General features: G+C 39.7%; 1 protein-coding gene across 1 annotated transcript; it reads left to right on the plus strand.

The window, feature by feature from the left end:
* Window positions 1-2,717: 2,717 nt before the first annotated feature.
* On the plus strand, window positions 2,718-17,535 carry meis3 (myeloid ecotropic viral integration site 3). Its single transcript, XM_084717054.1, has 13 exons — window positions 2,718-3,192; window positions 3,537-3,638; window positions 9,022-9,161; window positions 9,491-9,665; window positions 9,768-9,818; window positions 9,912-9,962; window positions 10,397-10,546; window positions 10,742-10,850; window positions 11,853-11,998; window positions 13,861-13,937; window positions 14,841-14,899; window positions 15,009-15,095; window positions 16,218-17,535. Exons 2-13 carry the CDS (start codon window positions 3,627-3,629, stop codon window positions 16,415-16,417), a joined length of 1,257 nt encoding a protein of 418 aa, XP_084573180.1. The 5' UTR covers window positions 2,718-3,192; window positions 3,537-3,626; the 3' UTR covers window positions 16,418-17,535.
* Window positions 17,536-19,364: the final 1,829 nt, after the last annotated feature.

Here is a 19,364-nt window from a genome sequence, read left to right on the forward strand (position 1 = left end):
CACGGTCAAACTGCATGCCGCCCACGGAGACGCCTGCCCCGGCCCGCTGTACCCCGCCAGGCCGCTGCTGATTGAAGTGCAGCCGCCTGTTGGTCCCTCACAGCGGGACCGGGGGAAGAGGAGCGTTTTGAATAATTATTATGTTACTTAGGTGTCATTTACAACACAAGACTGGGGGTTTAGATATTCCACCAACACGTGAAAGCGTTTTTTTCTCTCCCTCCAGTTAAAATTAAACTTTCTCACAGTCATGGTTTTGTTTTCGCACTTGTTTCAATCTACAAAAAGAGGGCCAAAGGGTGACATTTGGGCTGCGTCAAAAGGCTGACCTACAATGGATGTCGACACAAACAATAAAACACTTTGAAAGCCATTATCAGCCAGTAACTCTCTTGTCATCCAGCACGCTTCAAACTTATTTATGGGCGGTGTGAGGAGTGATTTGATTAAAGGAACAGTTCGTCCCTAAATCAAAAGTACATTCCTGTTACCATTTATCCACTGCAGTGCATTTGTTTCATACTGGAAATATGCACTTTGAAATGCTGTCAGCAGGAGAAAATGCAGTCTAAAGCCATTAAATGTTGTTTTGCCAGAAGGAGAGTTCATTTCAAGGGCAACTACACCAAAAATAGTTTTAAAGGTACAGTTCACCCAAAAATCAAAAATACACATTTCTTTTTTCTTTTTCTTTTTTTTCTTTTTCTTTTTCTTTCTTTTTTTTTTTTTTTTTTTTTTACCTCTGGGGTTATTCTACCCATCTAGATTGATTTGGTTGGAGTTGCCAAGTTTCTGAGATATCAGTCATAGAGATTTCTGCCTTCTCTCAAATATATTGGAAGTAGATGGCACTCACACAAAGAAGCATTAGAAAAAACTCAACGAAAATGTCTGCCCAGACAGACCTTGGTGTGAGCAGTTTCATGTAAGAATTACTTTACACTGTAAAAAAAAAAAGATGCTTTGAATTTTACAGTAACATACTGTACATAATTAATGTTATCTAGCAGCAGGTAATATCACTATTTAAACTGTGATTATTTAACAATAATATATTTTAGCTAGCTACAATAGAGAACTAACATTAACATTATGAGACAGAGATAAAAGTCAGTCAACCTCACTACCTGCTTCTGTAAATAAAAAAAACAGTCTTCTCAACACAAAACTGCAGGAATTTATGGATTTCACCATATACAATCCAGTATATCAGTAAAAGATTCAAAGAAATCTCTGCATGTAAGGGGCAGGGCTGAAAACCAACACTGAATGTCTGTGACCTTTGACCCCTCAGGGAGCACAGCATTAAAAATTGCTTTAAAAGCAACAAAATTGTATAAATGATGTTACATGGGCTTGGGAACACTGTCGAAAATGTTTGTCAGTAAACACAGTTTGTCGCTGCATTTACAAATGCAAGTTAAGACTCTACCATGCAAAGCAAAAGCCACATATCAACAACATCCAGAAACACTACAGATTTGTCTGGGCCCAAGCTCATCTGAGATGGACTGACACAAAGTGAAAAAGTTTGCTGTGGTCTGACGAGTCCACGTTTCAGATTTCTTTGGGAAATCACAGACTTTGTGACCTCCTGAGGATAAGGACAATCTAGACTGTTACCAGAGCAACGGTCCAAAGCCAGCCTCTGTGATGTGTGGAGGTGTGTACATACAGGTTTCAGAGCAACACAGGCTGCCATCCAGACAACGTCTTTTTCAGGGATGTCCCTGCTTATTTCAGGAGGGCAATGTCAAGACACATTCTGCAGATGTTACAACAGTGTGGCTTGAGTTTCTGTACTAAACTAACCTTTCTACAGTCCAGACCTGTCTCTTATTGAAAATGCATGGTGCATTACAAGGTATGACATCTACCAACAGAGACCCCAAACTGTTGAGCACCTGAAGTTGTGTATCAAGCAAGAATGAGAAAGAATTTCACTTTCAGAACTTGTGTCATCAGCTCACAAATGCTTACAGAGTCCAGATAAAAGAAAAGGTGATGCATCACTGTGGTAAACATGCCCCTGTTCAAACTTTCTTGGAACATGTTGCAGGCATCAAATTCAGGATGTATATTTACAAAAAATAACAACGTTAATCAGTTTCATCATTAAATATCTTGTCTTAGTCCTGTATTCAATTGAATATAGGTTGAAGGCAACAACATATATTGTGAGACCTGTGCTTAAAGTTGTTTGTTGTCCTAACAACACACCCAAATAAAGACAGACCCAGATTTAATTAAAATTATTGTCAAGGGTATAAAAACACCAAAGTAGAATGGTATAAAATAAGGTGAAATATGATACCCCAGCGGAATTTGTGTCTTTGATATAAAAAAAAGTGACATTTTGGACTCAGGAGGTTAACATGTAACAGAGTGTTTTAGATGGTATTTCTACTTTTACTAAAGCAAAAGATCTTGTTAGGCTACACCACTGAGTGATTCCCATTCCAATCACTTTAATTGATCTCCGAGCAGAGGTCAATAGGCTCTGTTAAACATGCTCCATCCCACCAGAGTGACAGAGTTATCACGATTCTTCTCCCGAGTTATCCCGAGATGATTCTGGCGCAGCAGCAGCGCGGCTGAGAGAGAGGAGAGGAGGGAAGGATGGACGGATGATGGAGCACTGATATCAGAGAGGAGAGCCGAGATAAAACGATAGAGGGGGTCTTCTTCTTCTTCTTCTTCTTCTTCTCTGGTGTTTTGTGCGTGTGTGATAAGGAGGAGGAGGAGTAAAGGAGGAGGAGGGATGGAAGTAGAGGGGGGGCAAGAGACCCCGTCGCGTTTTGACCCTCCGAAACCTCCCCACACACCGCACACCACCATCACCACTCCTCCTCCTTCTCCTCTCCTCTCCTCCTCCTCCTTCTTCTCCTCTCCTCTTGAGTCCGAAAACACCATCGCTCATTCCACAGCCGTGACATTTTCCAGCCTGTCGCCGTATGCTGCGCGGACAGCGAGCACAAGGAGCCAAAAAGGGAAGGAAAGAAGGGACGCTTGCTTTCTTTCTGCCTCCCCCAGCAGCAGCAGCAGCAGCGAGCATCCCGACGGCTGCGAGCCGGAGCAAGAAGCGCACCAGGCGGAGGCGAGGCGCTGCAGGAAGCCGCTGCTTACCGGGTCTCTGGACTTTTTCCGGACACGGGCCGAACAGGACTGGATACGGCGAATATTTACGTCTCGGTGGGACATTTTACACCATTTACTGGAGCCTTGTGTATTACTCAATATCTCCAACCAATTGCATTTAATAGGCTGCGAGCTTTATTATCGCTAAGTGTATTACAAAGCATTAAGCGTACATAGATGGATACGAGCGTCCATAAAACCTCCAGTCCCATCATAATGTTGTAATATAAACCGCGATGGGCTCGGAGTAAACACACACACACACACACACACACACAGGGAGCAGGTCTGCCTTGTGTTTTTGTTGAATCCTCACAGGCTGTTTTTGCATGATAGTAATCGTGTTTGCAACCTCAGTCTTAATCAATATAAAGAGACATATTTACTTTTATTTCCAGGACCCCAGGGACAGAGGAAGGGAGCAAAGCTCGCTGGACTAGCCGAGCAGAGCATCATCGTCTCCGGGGTAGGACTGGCTGTCGAGTCGCATGGAGAAGAGGGTAGGTCTGCTGCTGATCTTATTATTTTATTTTACTTAATGAGAATGGTTTTAGAGCAGAGCCTGGTGGGATAACAGATTTTATACTAAGAGGTAATTAGACAGACATCATAATGAGAGCATATGGGTGGGAATCCTCTTTGCACTGCTGGGTCTCTGGTCGGGTTTAGCAGCCGTATACAAAACACAAGGCCCACTGGAAACAAGACTAGTGGACTGTGCTGGCATGGGCTCAGTGTTTAGGGGAAAACAACAGAGAAATGTGCCAGCAGGAGCATCAGAAATCCTGCAATTGTGCTGCAAATATCTATTTAGAAATGTCCTTCACCTGCCACCAAATGTTTATGATGAGACAACTTTTAAACCACCTTTAACCAGTCATAAGCCCTAATTCATGAGGCGAAATGCAGTTTAGTGTAGGTTATATAAAGCATGTAGAAATCTTTGTTGATTTGGATGTAATACTTAACCCTCTCCTTAGAATAATATGTATTTATTGCTGTGAAATGTCAGTGAGGCGTTAGAACAGTGCAGGTCATTAAGAGGCAGAAGAGAGGAGATGCAGCTCTTCAACTCGGTAAGTAGGTCAGTTTTTTTGCTACAGTGATTCAGAGGCATGGTGGTGGTGGAGGTGGTGGTGGAGGAGAAACAGTCAGTGGCTGACGGGCAGCAGCAGGACTGAGACCTCTGAGAAGAAGAAGAGAGCAATTAGAGATATACAGTGTGTGGACAGAAAATCACTGCTGTATGAAAACAGAGCAGGGATGAGAGGACACACACACACTGTAGGCTACAGTACACACACACACACACACACACACACACGGACACACAGAACCAACTGTACTAACAACAGCTTTAAAACCTATAAGGATAACCACCATCAAATAGCTTTCTGCTTTTTGTTAGATATTATAAATGTACTTTGTACTTTTTGTACAGCCACTGGTTATGTAAACTGATTTCTGGATGTTAAAAAGACAAACTGGCCCATTCAACTTTATATTGTGGTAATTCTGTTCTGTGCAGTGAAAATGCTGCTCAATTTTAAGAAAAATCAAATGGAGTTTGGTGCGTGGTAGTTTGAAACATGTCGGGGCCCTTTACTAAGAGTTTTAAAACTTTTATTTGTTGTGGCAGAACTTGATCTCAAAACTGTAACGGGTCGTTGATTTGTTTGGTTTTATCGGCTTAAAATGTAAAATGCAAATCCATTTTCCAAGTTTTAAAGTACTTAATATTTATATCAGCTTTTGGGCGTTTCGCTAAGTGTGTTCTAACTTTTTGCAGTCTTCTTTATTAAAGTTTAGGGGTAAAAAATACAAAACTTAAGGCTAATTCATCAAGGTTTTGGTGGAATATTTAAATCGTTTCTTGAGGTAAAATTCTCCTGAAGCAAATTAACATTTCACTATTTATTTTCTAACCCTATCCGCGGAGAAAAGGATGAGTTTCGAATTAGTTTGCTAGTTTTGTACATGTTTATTTTTTAATGTAGCAATGGGGCGTTTGTTTTAGGTAATATCCATTTTACTAAAATATGAAGTAAAGTTTGCATTATTAGTAATTGAAGAGGTTTATTAATTAAGTGAGACTTTGAAGAACGCCTGAAGCTGCGCACCCAATTTCCTCCTCAATTTTTACTTTTTATTTTACTCAGTTTAATGTTCCGCTCTAACATAAAACCCCTTTTTTTTTTTTTACAGCTAAATGATATTAATCCTGCATATCCTGACATGTTGTCGTCTCTTCCCAGTTGAAGCAGCGCCTGTCAGGCCTGCGGTAACTTTTAAACATCGGTTGAAACAACATAATTAAAACTTGCAATGAAAATGTTGTCCTGCCATCTGAAGCCTATTTACCAACTTCGTGACTTTTAAAAAAGGGAAACTTGGCGGAATTTGTCATCTCGACTTGTGTGCTTTGATCCGCTTGACGCACAGAAACCCGAGAGGGGCCATGCGTAAAGAGAGACGCGCAATCCGATAGCGGTGATTGTGTTAATAGCCGCAGCCTCCATAAAAACTAGAAGGTGTCCCGGGCCAGGGCCTCAGAGCAGGTGCTTTCTGTGATCCCGGTGGCCATATGGGACTCTGAAATACAACAATTTGATAAGCCGTTTAGGACAGTGGTTCCCAAAGTGGGGTCCGGAGACCTCCAGGGGTCCTGGAGAGGGGTTTGCAAGAAGAGGGCAGTGCATGAAGAGTGGTAAGAGGGATAACACAGAGAGAATATGTAACTGGCCTCACGTTGAATTTCACTGGTCCTGCCTCACCACTTGCAATTTAGATATTTATTAATTATTCATTATTATTGCAGTATACAACTATACAAAAAGTTATACATTTTTTTTATTTACTAACATCACCGCTTTGTATGCACTCATTTCTCAATACAAAAATTCTTTGAAAACTATAGAAGTCAGTTTTTACTGTTGCAGTTGTCAGATGACACACCAAAAGCCCTCATTAGTGCCTGATTAATGTTGATGTCCAAATTTATTTGGTATTACTAAATAAAATAAATGTTTACAGAGTAATAACAGTTATAGTGCATGTTATAAAGACTATATAATATAAAGAGATTATAAAGAGATTTTGCATGAATACAGGTGTGCCTTGAGATTTTGGCTTGCCTTGGGCACAAAAAGTTTGAAAACAATTTCTGAAAGCACTAAAAAAGTGTAAAAATAAATAAATAGAATAGGGCTTGGCAATATGGAAAAAATCAAACATCAAAATATTTTTGACCAAATACCCCAAAATTGATATTTATTGATATTGCGACAGTATTGGGGGGATGACAATTGGTTCACAAAATATTAACACAAAGAGACGTCTGATATAAAAATATAACTAATGTGGATATAATGGCTAAGTGGGTGAAGTCAAGTAATGTAATAGCTAGAAAAGTATGATTAGTCAGAAAATTCCATAATCTTACTGTAATTTAGCAGGAAAAGACAACACACACTTCTGCCATATCACAATGTGATATTGAAAATCTAAGACGGTATCTAGTCTTGTATAAAAATATTGATATAATGTTAATATACTGCCCAAAATGTAATAGCAGTATGGATTTAATTACTGCAAATCTGAAAGAATAAATATAGGGGAGTCCGTGCTGTTACCTCCAGTCACACACCTACCAACCATCTCCACAGAAGAACTAGGCTGCGCAGATCATAACTTTTACAGCTTGGTTAAAATAACACAGGAGTGAAAGGTGTCCGGGCCAGGCCACCTAGCAGGTGTTGTGTGTCTGTCTGTGATCCCAGTGGCCCTGTGGGACTTTGTCCCTTTAATCCAACAGACAGAGACCCAGAAGCAGATCTGCTGACCTGAGTAGCGTCGCCTCAGAGACAGAAGCTGCAGTGAAGCACAAATTAGCTCCGTAACACAGAGGAGAGGGGGAGACACACATGTATATTCATGATGCTATGTGTACTGCTTGTCTCTGGCTGTATCTGTGCATGTGTGTGTGATTGTGTCTGCGAGTGTGCCATATGTGTGTCTGATTCACTGTGTTAGAGTGTGTGTGTGTGTGTGAGCGGGCCCCAGTGAGGCTGTCACAGCGGGTTGTGAGGGACGTCTCAGCACGGCTCCTGTCTAGTCTGAGTTTAGGAGGGAGGAGATGATATTAGCAGCTACAGGCTCACTCACCATCTTTCTCCAAGGATCTCATCTGCCTCTTTTCTCGTCTCCTCCTTTTCAAAACAATAAGAAAATCAGCTTTTTTGGCCTGACTTGCTGTACATTTCTCAGGTTATCCAAGTGCAATTTAATGCAGATTTTTAACAGCATGTAATGAAGTGAAAACTAGGAGACTGTTGAGTTTTTCTTATGACGGAATGGGGATTTATGCACACACGACTAGATTGTACTGTACACAGAACTGCTGGTGTAGGGCTGCAACTAATGATTATTTTCATCGTCAGTTAATTTGTCCATTATTCTGTCTTTGAATTGATCACTTGTTTCGTCCATAAAATATCAGAAAAGGGTGAAAAACATCAATCAATGTTTGTAGAAGCTCAAGATGATGTACTCAAAGATCTTGTTTTGTCCAGAACTCAAAGATATTCAGTTTATTGTTATAGAAGACTAAAGAATCCATAAAATATTCACATTTAAGAACCTGGAATCAGATCATTTTCACCCGATTTCTTCAAAAAATGACTCAAAGCTATTATTCGATTATCAAAATAGTTGGCAATTAACTTAACAGTAGACAGTTAATTGATTAAATGACTGATCTTTGAAACTCTACTCCAGTGACATTGTTCCATCAATGTACACATACACACACCCTGGAAGTAGTATATAGACCCAGTATATCAGTGTAAATATTAGACAGAATAGTTTGCGTAAAAAGCAGTTTTATTTTGTAAAGGCTGAGTTTAGAACATTACTGTCACTAAAATCTACAAATACGTATGCATGTACACACAAGAGCTGAAACAGTTTATTAGCAACAGCATTTTCTTTAGAGCTGCCACAATTAGTTGATTAATAGATTACTATTAAATAAATCACCAACTATTTATATAATCAATTCATCATTTTAAGTAATTTGTTTTATAGGAAAACTGCAAATTCTCTGATTTCAGCTTTCGAATGTGAATACTTTCTGGTTTCTTTAGTCCTTTATGACAGTAAACTGAATATCTTTGGGCTGTGGACAAAACAAGACATTTGAGGACGTCACTGTGGGATTTGGGAGACACTGATCAACATTTTTCACCATTTTTTATGGACCAAACATCTAATCAATTAATCAAGAAAATGATCAACAGATTAATTGGCAATGAAAATAATCATTAGTTGCAATTAAGACTTTTTCATTGCAACATTACTGTCACTAAAAGCTACATATACATATGCAGGCACACACACAAGAGCTGAAAATTTTTTTGACAATCATTTCAGATATTTTTCCTCTCCAGCCTCCTGAATGTGAATCCTTTTTCAATTTTCTATGATAGTTAATTGAATATATTTGCACTTTAGACTGTTGGTCAGACAAAACAAGCAAACTGAATATGTCAGCTTGAGTTTTGGGAAATTGTTATGACAAGTTTTTACTATTTTCTGACATTTATTAAACCAAATCATCAGGAAAATAATAGTCAGATGAATCACTTATGAAAATAAATGTTTGCTGCAGCCCTAACAGACACAAACACGCAACATTAATGGCTGCACAAAATATGTCCAGCAGTTCAGCAACAGATTTTCTAACTGAGCATCCAGTAAGCCGTGACACTGAAGCCCCCTGACAGCTCAGCCTCGTAATAAAATCACGATATGATATGATGCCAGACAGGCACAGATGTCGAACGTGTCTCATGTTTTCTGTCTTTCTATCTAATCGTGTTTCAGTATGAAGAGCTGGTGCACTACTCAGGGTCGGAGGGCATGTCGGTGGGGGGGTACGGGGACGATGTCAGGCCATTTCCTCCCCCACAGTACGGACCCAGCATCCCCGACTCCCTCAAACACCACAAAGACCAGATCTATGGGTAAGCATGTGTGCATTTGAAATCTTAGATGTGATTTATGTAGCCTCTTAGTGGCTAGAAAATAGTTGAGTAGTTTACATTACATTTGCATGTTTAGCAGATTAACATACGGTATATATTTGTACGCTGAATATGAAAATACATGTGAACTGTTTACAGCTGTCTGTTTCATAAATACTCTGCTATTAAGTTTCCTATAACACCTTCTTTGAATGTATCGTGTGTACACTATGTCAACTGTTACTGTGTTTATGTATAGTATGTTAACTGTGTATATGTGTGTCTGTGTGTGTGTGTGTGTGTGTGTGTGTGTGTGTGTGTGTGCGCAGTCACCCACTGTTTCCACTGCTGGCCTTAGTGTTTGAAAAGTGCGAGCTCGCCACCTGCTCCCCTCGAGACTCCGCCTCCCTCTCAGCCACCTCCCACCTCCCCGGCATGACCAATCACAGCGACGTCTGCTCCTCCGAGTCCTTCAACGACGACATTGCTGCCTTTGCTAAGCAGGTGGGCGACAGCCGTGAGAGCCAATCACAGAACAGAACAGAACAGGACAGAGCTCAAGGAGAGTTTTCAGATTTGTGCTCATTTGTCTGCTTTGTGTCACAGATCCGTTCAGAGAAGCCCATATTTTCTTCAAATCCTGAGCTGGACAACTTGGTATGATGCTGAAATCACATTAACATGTGACCACACTTTTTCACACGTGATTGTAGGACATGTTGATAGTAACTCACATTCTGCTCTCCACAGATGATCCAGGCCATACAGGTTCTTCGCTTTCATCTACTGGAGTTAGAAAAGGTTGGTGTTGTATTAAAGGATTTTTTTTTTTCAGTTGCAAAACAGCACTGTAATCATGTGCTCTTTATCATGAAATCAACAAAACTGACAATGTTAATTTAATAAAATGTGAAATACTATAACTACTCATTTGTTGAAGAGTTTTCAAACCACTTACGTAAAGACAGTTTAAGAATTCTTTTTTTTAGCCCACAAAACAGCAGTGTTCTGTGGACTAAAAAACTAAACCTGACCGCCAGTTAGCATGAGGGTGAGTAGATAATGAGTCAACCCATACTGCTTCAGTATACATATGGACATGGGTATGATGTTTGAAGACAGAAAAAGTGTGAACTTCTCCTTTAATGTTCACAGCACTACTATGTGCATTTTAGGCACTGATTAGGAAGTGGTGTTAATAGTCTGTGCTGATGAATTTGAATCTGTTTCCTCAGGTGCATGACTTGTGTGATAATTTCTGCCATCGCTACATCACCTGTCTGAAGGGCAAAATGCCCACAGACCTCATCCTGGATGAACGGGAGGGCGGCTCCAAGTCTGACATGGAGGACTTCACTGGATCCTGCTCCAGTCTGTCGGAGCAGGTGAGAAGAGCTGCCAAAGTAACAAATGTCAAACAGTAACGCTGCAGGAGAGGCTCCACAATCCACCTCTCCAGCTGCATCCACTGGATGTCTGAATAATGACCATGTGTTTCATGACTCCTTGTTCTCTCCCCTGATGGGAATTGCCCTCCTTCCCATCACTCCAACCTCCTCTCTGTGTCTGTCTCCCTGCAGAATGCATCGTGGTTACGGGAGCCAGATGAATGTGCAACAACTCCTCTGGGAACACCAGGCACCTGTGGCCTGCCTTCACTCAGCACAGCAGACAACTGTAGCGACACAGGTACACACACACACACACACACACACACACACACACACACACACACACACACACACACACACACACACACAGAGGCATGCACGCATACAGAGTGAAAATACTGCACCTGTGAGAAAACACTGCATGCAGGGCAACAAAGGTATGCATGTGCACAGAAGCCAGATCTGCAACAAACTCATACACAACCTACCATTCATGCTTATTACAATACCAAAACTAAAGATGGAGCCAAAACTGCTTAACTGTTAAGTGTGATGTTGGTAAAACTTGTCTGTAACAATGTTGTGCATGGAACAATATTAGGCAGGCATGAGGAAAAAAATGAAAGGAAGAAGATTTTTCTAAATTGTGCATTTTGAAACTAAGTCAAAACATTTAGAATAAAGTCAAAATGTCAAGAATAAAGAAATGTTGACAAAAAAGTTGAGAGTAAAGTCAAAAAAATAAGAATAAAGTCAAAATGTCGAGAGTAAAGTTGAAATCTTGAGAATAAAGTCTAAATGTCAAGAGCAAAATGGATATGTCGAGAGTGAAATGGTATTTTAACTTTCTCCTCAACATTTTGATTTTATTCTCAAAATGTGAAATTTAAAAAAATCTTTCTCCTCTGATTTTTTCATATGCCTGGCATTAATACTGAAAGTTTTCCCTTCATTCCCAACATTTCAACTTTATACTTGAAATGCACAATTATTAGAAAATCCATATTTGCAGCAGAATTGATCATTATGAGAGTAATTTTTCATGACTGGAACTTTGATCACTTAACAACTAAGAATATATCACTACTGGGTTAAGTTTGCAGGGAAATGTGGATAATTATGTGACAAATTCTACATTAAACTTGGAAAAGTGATGTAACTTTTTGGCTTGAAAAATGGTAAAATGTGTTTGTAAAAATATCAATACAACATAAATGTAATGCAGTGAAACCATTGTGAGCTTGTATCAGTTGTACCACTCACAAAGTCCTGAGATATAATATGTGCTGTATCCCTGCAGGCGATGGTCTGGACGGAGCAATGGCCTCCCCGAGTACAGGAGAGGAGGATGAGTTGGATAGAGACAGGAGGAACAACAAGAAGAGAGGGATCTTCCCCAAAGTGGCTACAAACATCATGAGAGCGTGGCTCTTCCAGCATCTGTCGGTGAGAAAGCTTTTTCACATTCTTATCACATCAAAGTTAAAATATTGAATTTGGCCAATAATTAAAACGATCCTGCAGCACTGTAACAAGACAAAGAAAGCTTGTGTATAGCTGCATGGGAGAATAATTACTGACAGAGAGGATTTAGTGTGAGGCAAAACGTCACTGACAAGAACAGACAGAGGAACCGAGTGTATAATGGAGGTCAATTAAATTAAATGAAAAATCAGGGGATTAAGTGATTATGTGAATATGCTCGCCATTCAATAACTGTGGAAGAGATAGAAATGGAGTGAGTAATTGTTGGTGAGGTAATTAGCTACTAAATGAGGCAGGTCAAATGTTGCTTCACTCCAATTATTACAGTATGTGTGTGTGTGAGAGAGAGAAATACAGACACAGAGTGTGAGGGGTTTCTGAGGTTGAAAATGTGAGTGCAGATGTGAATTCAGATGGAAGGTCATCAGTATTCACACTGAAATTTCTCTCACATATATTATGTTATTGTAGATTATTATGTCACTGGTAGCCTCAAGGTTATATTCTCTTGTTCACCCTCAAGCATTTACTGACATGATTGGAGGAAAAAGCCACCAAAGCCTCACTTGTTGTGAGTCTATATTACAGAACCTCTCTATTTTAAGTTTTAAGTTAAATAATCCAAGATTGGATTTTTCACTATGTGGTATTACAGAAGCAAATCTTAACAAACTGTAGGAATCCCATCCTATCTCAGGTTAAGAAACAATGTTGTATTTAGGGTTAAGAAACCCTAAATACAACATCACTTACCAACTTTTGTGCCTGTTACCCAGCAACCAACTCAACCTTTCTCATCTCACCGGGCTAGAAAACTTTGTAACCATTGGATTTTTATTATTGAAACATAGAGAAACATACAAAAAAGTTACAGGTTTTGGTACCATGTAAAGGGAAATCCAAAGATGTTTTGGGAAGTTTACAACAACAATGCTAACTCTGAAGATAAAAGACAGTGGGCTAAGATAGCAGACACGGTCTCCACCGTATCCAGCATTTATTTTGTGAAAACAATAAAAGAACCGTCATACAGATTAAACAAGTCAGCAAACACTACCATTAGCTACCGTTAGCAAACGCTACTGTTAGCTACTGTTGGCAAAGACTCCGAGTGAAAATTACACACATTAAGACAGCTTAATGGTTATCCTAAATCAAGGAGAGTGTCTCAAAGATTTTGGGAAGTTTATGTAATACAAATTTCCTATCTTCAGTTAGGATAGGAACATTGACTTGACTGTTCATCTGTAAAGGATTTTTTTCTTTATCCTTATTACCATGGTTACCAAGCATTTATATGTTACAATCCACATTAAAACTTCTAAAAATTTTAGACATATGTTATATATTTTGTTGATTAGTGCATGTACATTGTCCCAAATGCTTTTAACAATGGTCAAACCCAGAGAAATCGATAATTTATTCAAAATGACGGGACGATTACTAGCCGCTAGTTGCTATAACTTCAGTTAAAACACAGTGTACCTCAGATGTGTCACAGAGTAAGGAAGGAAGTTGGCAAACGTGACTAAACTTACATGAATAAAACTTCAGTATTATCTCGTCCATGAATATGAATTCTGCCTGAATCATATCGGACAGATTTTCATCTACAGTAGTGGTGGTTTATCAATGAAGAAAACAACTTCCATGATCCCACGATACTTCAGATGTCATCAAACTACGTCTTTTGATATTCTCTTTGTATTTAGACCCCTAGCAGCAGAACTTACATATTGTATGTAACATAAGATCTATAAGTTAGGAAGTTTCTCTATGTACTGTTCATGTCTTTAACCTTATGTCTTTGTGTCCTCTCCCAGCACCCGTACCCATCTGAGGAGCAGAAGAAGCAGCTGTCACAGGACACAGGACTGACCATCTTACAGGTCAACAATTGGTCAGTGCACACTCAATCAATACATTAATTCTAGCCCTGTTGATTATCAATAATCAGTTAAACTGTCATGTTTAAATGCGGAGCATCAACTTTCACTTTAACAACGTGGCTGTTGCCACATCAGTGACATATTGATGTTGTAGAAATGAACAGTATCTATACTTTACACCTCACTTAATCCACATTCCTTGCTTAGTATCTCTTTATTGTGCACATTTTGTGCACAATAAATGTCAGTTAAATGAAAGGTAGCACTATTACAAGACTTGTAGAGAAGACTATAATCTAGTTTATTAGAGAGAAGCTTGTAACAGGGGAAGAAATGTCCTACGAAGCATTTTCTTCTGAACCTGCAGTGCAGTAAAAATCCATTTGCTCTGTGTTCATGAAACAGAATAGAAAATCAATATCCAATAATCAGATCAGCACGAAATTCCTCTATCACTCCCCAGGCACACATGTATCTGCACAGGAAAAACACAATCATTTAACATGTGACATTTCCATGTTTCTGATCAGTTAGTTATATCATAATGTTTGATTTCTACACTTCGGATATTGATACAGTCAGTCACACACAACACCAAAATATGAAGTGTGAGCATTACATGTAAAACAGTGGATTTTGTAAGATGATAACATACATGTTTTTATTTGTACCCCGGCTGCAGCACACACACAGAGTGACCCAATCAATGCAGATCAATCAATTATCACAGGGCGATCAATACCTGCTCTGCCCTAACGTTGATTTACTCTGCCCTCTGAAAGGGTTAAGTGGTTGTAAAATAGAAAAGGTTAATAGTCTCCCGGTCAGCCTTTTTCTCCATTAACGGGTGGCCTCATCCATCTATCCCTCTCTCTCTGAACACACTCTTTCTTAATGTCTCTCTCCCCGTGCAGGTTCATCAACGCCAGGAGGAGAATAGTTCAGCCGATGATTGACCAGTCAAATCGCTCAGGTTGGTGTTTATAAGTCAGTCAGCTGGTCGCTCACTGTGTAAACAATTCTGTGTATATTTGAGTGTGTGTTATATATTTGTGTCTGATGGTGTATGTGTCGTCTCACAGGTCAGGGTGGTCCCTACAGCCCAGAGGGAGCAGCTCTTGGGGGCTACGGGCTCGATGGACAGGCCCACCTCGGGCTTCGAACAGCAGGTACAGTAGCCTGTTGGAGAATACTGCTTACTGTGACATACTGAGAATACTGAGAACTACAGGATGAGACTGGTGATATATTTTTACTGTCAGTAGAACACATAGGAAGATGTGCACTGCAGTTTTTTTATTCAATCCCACATACACCATTTTATGAGGAATATACATTGATGTAAAACAAAGAATAGGCCAACAGAGCAGACAAAAATATACCCCCCCCCCCCCCCTTTATACTTACTAGGTCCTGACAGCACTTGAATTTATGTATTTGTTTACTCATTCATTCATTCAACCATTTTAATTTGGGTAAGAAAGCCCTCCATACTGATTAAGCTCTAGTTAACTTTGGTTTACATAAATAAACTTGTTAACTCATGGGACAAAGTTATGTTTAAATATGAACTAAAGGTTTGCAGACCCCCCAAAAAAACACAACAAAAGACTGGAACCTGTCATTAGAGTCTCTTAGAAAGTTGTTTAATACACACCACTAGTCAGTTAGCAAATCAAAAAATTATGTTTTCTGCTGTTTTCCTGCTAGTGGGTAGTCATTACAAACTCCAATTAAAGTTCAGCCTGTTATCCTGAAAATAAAAGCCCCCTGAAAATACACACATACATGCAGTTTGAGTTCAGTGCCTGTCTCACTGCCTGCCAGACTCCATTAACATTTTGCTCAATTTAACCATTATAAACACCTACTCCTTCTAAAAGAATTTTAATGATTTCTTACAACTCATAAACAGACACTTACTCATTCAGTGAGCATTCAGCATTAATTTGAACTCTAATTAACGTTAAACAGCAAATTAAAACACAAGACAGGCTGGAATAACAATTTCAAAGGACACCTCGACTGTAGCATTGTTGTCAGAGAAGCAAGTTTTTAACTTAACATGTTTCCTTAATCTCTGATGACATACTGTGGTCATTTTATTATTTATTACAGAAAATTACAGATTTCACCATTCAGAAAAAAAAAATTAATGAGGAAGGCAGATTATTTTAAATGCCGTAATTCATATCTGCTCAGTATTTAGCCTTCAGTGAAGCCAAATCCTAAAACTATCCCACTTTATCGACACTGAAAATGTAACCTTGTCCTCTATGTCTTCCCACCAGGTCTTCAGGGGATGTCTTCTCTGCAGGGTGACTACCCTGGCACTCTACTGTCCCAGCCAGGCTACCCACCCCACCCGGGACCCTCCCTCCACCCCTACCCGGGTCCACACCCCCACCCTGCCATGCTGCTCCATCCGCCGCCGCACGCACATCCTGCAGAGCCGCTCCTCACCCAGGGACTGGACATACATGCACACTAGCTGTGGGGGGGAGTCGGGGTGTTTGTGTGAGGGCAAATTACTGTATGAATGTGTGTATGTGAGTGTGTGCGGTGAGATATATATGTGTGCGTGTGTGTGTGTGTGTGTGTGTGTGTGTGTATGTGCAATGATGCATACAGAACACTATTTAAAGAAAAAAAAAGACACATTGCTCCGAAAGTTTACATTCCCCACTGAAAGACACTGACCTCAATGTAGCTGTTCCACTCGCTAACACACACACACACACACACACACACACACACATACACGCAGACATAAACATTACTTCCACACACACACAGTCTGGACCCACAGGTTTAAGCCATACCTCTCTCAGAGTAGAAGTGCTTCCTCCTCTCCAAATGTCTCCACTGTGTCCTGTGGGCGAGACACATGCTTTAAACTACACTTCCCATCATGCCTGCTGAACCACAGGAAGGATGGCCGATCAGACTGGATGGACGGATGAATATTTATCCCTGGATTTTGCAACGACACATGGACGTTACCGGATGGGACTTGATCCTGTGAACACGCCTTCTTCACGTACTCCCTGTCTTCCTTCACATGTTGACTGTCAAAGATACACACACACACCTTCACACACACTTTATTTAAAGCTGATTTGAGTTTTTTCTTATTCTATTTTTATATTTATGTGTGCCACTCCAGGCGGATGCAGCTTCACGCGAGCTTGTTGAAATATTAGTGCTCTTCCTCAGCATGAAGCTAAACACTATGAATGACTTCCAGTCTGCCTCGCTCTCGTACCACTGACCTCCTTAAGATGCCAAAAGGTGTCCATTACCTTAGGATCTATCCTACACACATGCAAACATACACACACATAGCAACACACTACACTGAAAGCCATTCCTACAAAAACATGCACATGCGCGCACACACACACACACACACACACACACACACACACACACACAATCTTCTGTAAGCATTTCTAGTACATTTTTTGTCTGTCACGGCGGTGTGTGAGGGGAGCTGCAGCCAAAGGACTCTTGAAACATTTAGGCTCCCACTCCACTCCGCTCGGACTGCTGAAACATTTCTGAATGATGATGGGAAATACCGTTAAAGTATTAAAATGTTTTTTGTAATATTTGTCACTGGTCCTCTGTTTGTGTGTATTGTCTGACTCTACTCGTCGGCAGTTTATTGCTCTGTTGCAAGAGGTGAGAGATTTTATGTTTCTGATAGCAGCAACAGTCATTTGTTTGGTGTGTGTGTAGAGGAAGTGGGTCGTTACTGTGAAGAAAGTGAAAATGCAGGTCAATCAATGTGTCCCACTTTTATACTTTATGTTTTAAAACCGGATTTAGAACGTTAGAAATTTACTTGAAGTTTTTTTAGTGTGCAGCAGACAAAAACTGCACAGATTGAAAAACTGGACTTAGACGGGTAAACTGTGTCAGGATTTTTTGAACAGACCTGAAATATGGCTTGGTGACGTACCAGAGCCATGGTCCCCCAATAGTATATAACCCCCACAAACCATCTTCTGGCTCTGGTGTCTCAAACATGTCCAATAAAGCTGCTATAGTGTCCATGTTTTAGGTTGTTTTCAGGTGGTAGCGGTGTTTGACCATGAGACAGCAGAGTGGACACACCCCCAGCATTTCAGAGCAAAGAAAACTGCTCATTTTTTTTTCATGATTTTGAGACAAATTCGTATAAAATCACTGAGTATATGGGTGGTTAATAAAATGTCAAATGCAGTCTTTTAAACCTCAGAAAAAAATTATTGGAGACTTTGGTACTTTGTTTTTTATAAGCATAAACCTAAAAACATTTTAACAAAAGGTAGAGAGACGTGAGAACAGCAGGAGATATAGAACTGAGATAGAACACACAAACACACAAACACATACACAAGGGATCACAAACAATCACACACATCTCTAAAATATTCTGAATTAAAAGTTTAAATGTATGCAATGAGATGAGTTGATGATGATCGAGTTTTAATGTGCTTTGAAATTCATTTCATTTATGTTGTGCGAAGTACTGTAAGGTAATCTGTCCAAAAAAATAGGCACATGCAACCAAGATTGTATCATCTGCATAAAAATTGACATTACAAGTATAGTAGAGTACAGAGTGTCGAGTAGATAAGAGTAATAATATTGTTTATTTAGATTAGAAATAATAATGGGCCAAGCACATGACCTTGTGTTACCCAGTGAGAGCCTTACTGCATTATATTCCATTATATTTTGAACTCTCCCTTGTTGCCTGAATTTTTTGTGACATTTACACTATAAAATGATATAACAAAGGCACAAATTGGTGCATAAAATTCACCAGAGTGCAGGAAAAAAGATGCTCAAAATTTCAGGGGGAGGACCCCCACTATATAGTCATTCAGGCATATTTACAGTTTTGTTGAATCATCTCATATAATGATTGACGTTGGGAGTTTTTCATCCTATATCACTACTGATGGCCAAACCAAAGGTATGAACTCCCAGATATGATTGCATTTCTCTGTAATGAACTATGAAGATTATGTAGTTTATGCCGTATAGAATTAAGCATGAAATTGGGACTCAGCCAATAATTACACTCTATGAACTAAACTCTATATTTTTTTAAACAAAGTCATCAAAAGGCTAAATTTTAGTCAGACAATAGCTTGCATTTCCGCTAATGTGTTCTGTATCCAGACAGACTGGTTACCTACATGCAACCAAAGTCTGCTTGAGTGTAATTGGTCAGTACTACTTGGACTACAAATAGAAACAAGAACACTTCCGATACAAACATTTTGACCCTTTTCAACAGATTTTGCATTCATGTGTATATTTTCTGTTACTAGAGGTTAGTTTGGTGAAAAAACAACTCCAGAACAGTTCATTATGAGAAATAAGTGTTGCGAACCTTTGCAGATTTGCAATTGTCCTCTGAAACACAGCAGCAATGGGCATAT

The sequence above is a fragment of the Lutjanus erythropterus genome, chromosome 4, assembly GCF_056507025.1.
Source record: "Lutjanus erythropterus isolate fLutEry1 chromosome 4, fLutEry1.hap2, whole genome shotgun sequence".
NCBI lineage: Eukaryota > Metazoa > Chordata > Actinopteri > Lutjaniformes > Lutjanidae > Lutjanus > Lutjanus erythropterus.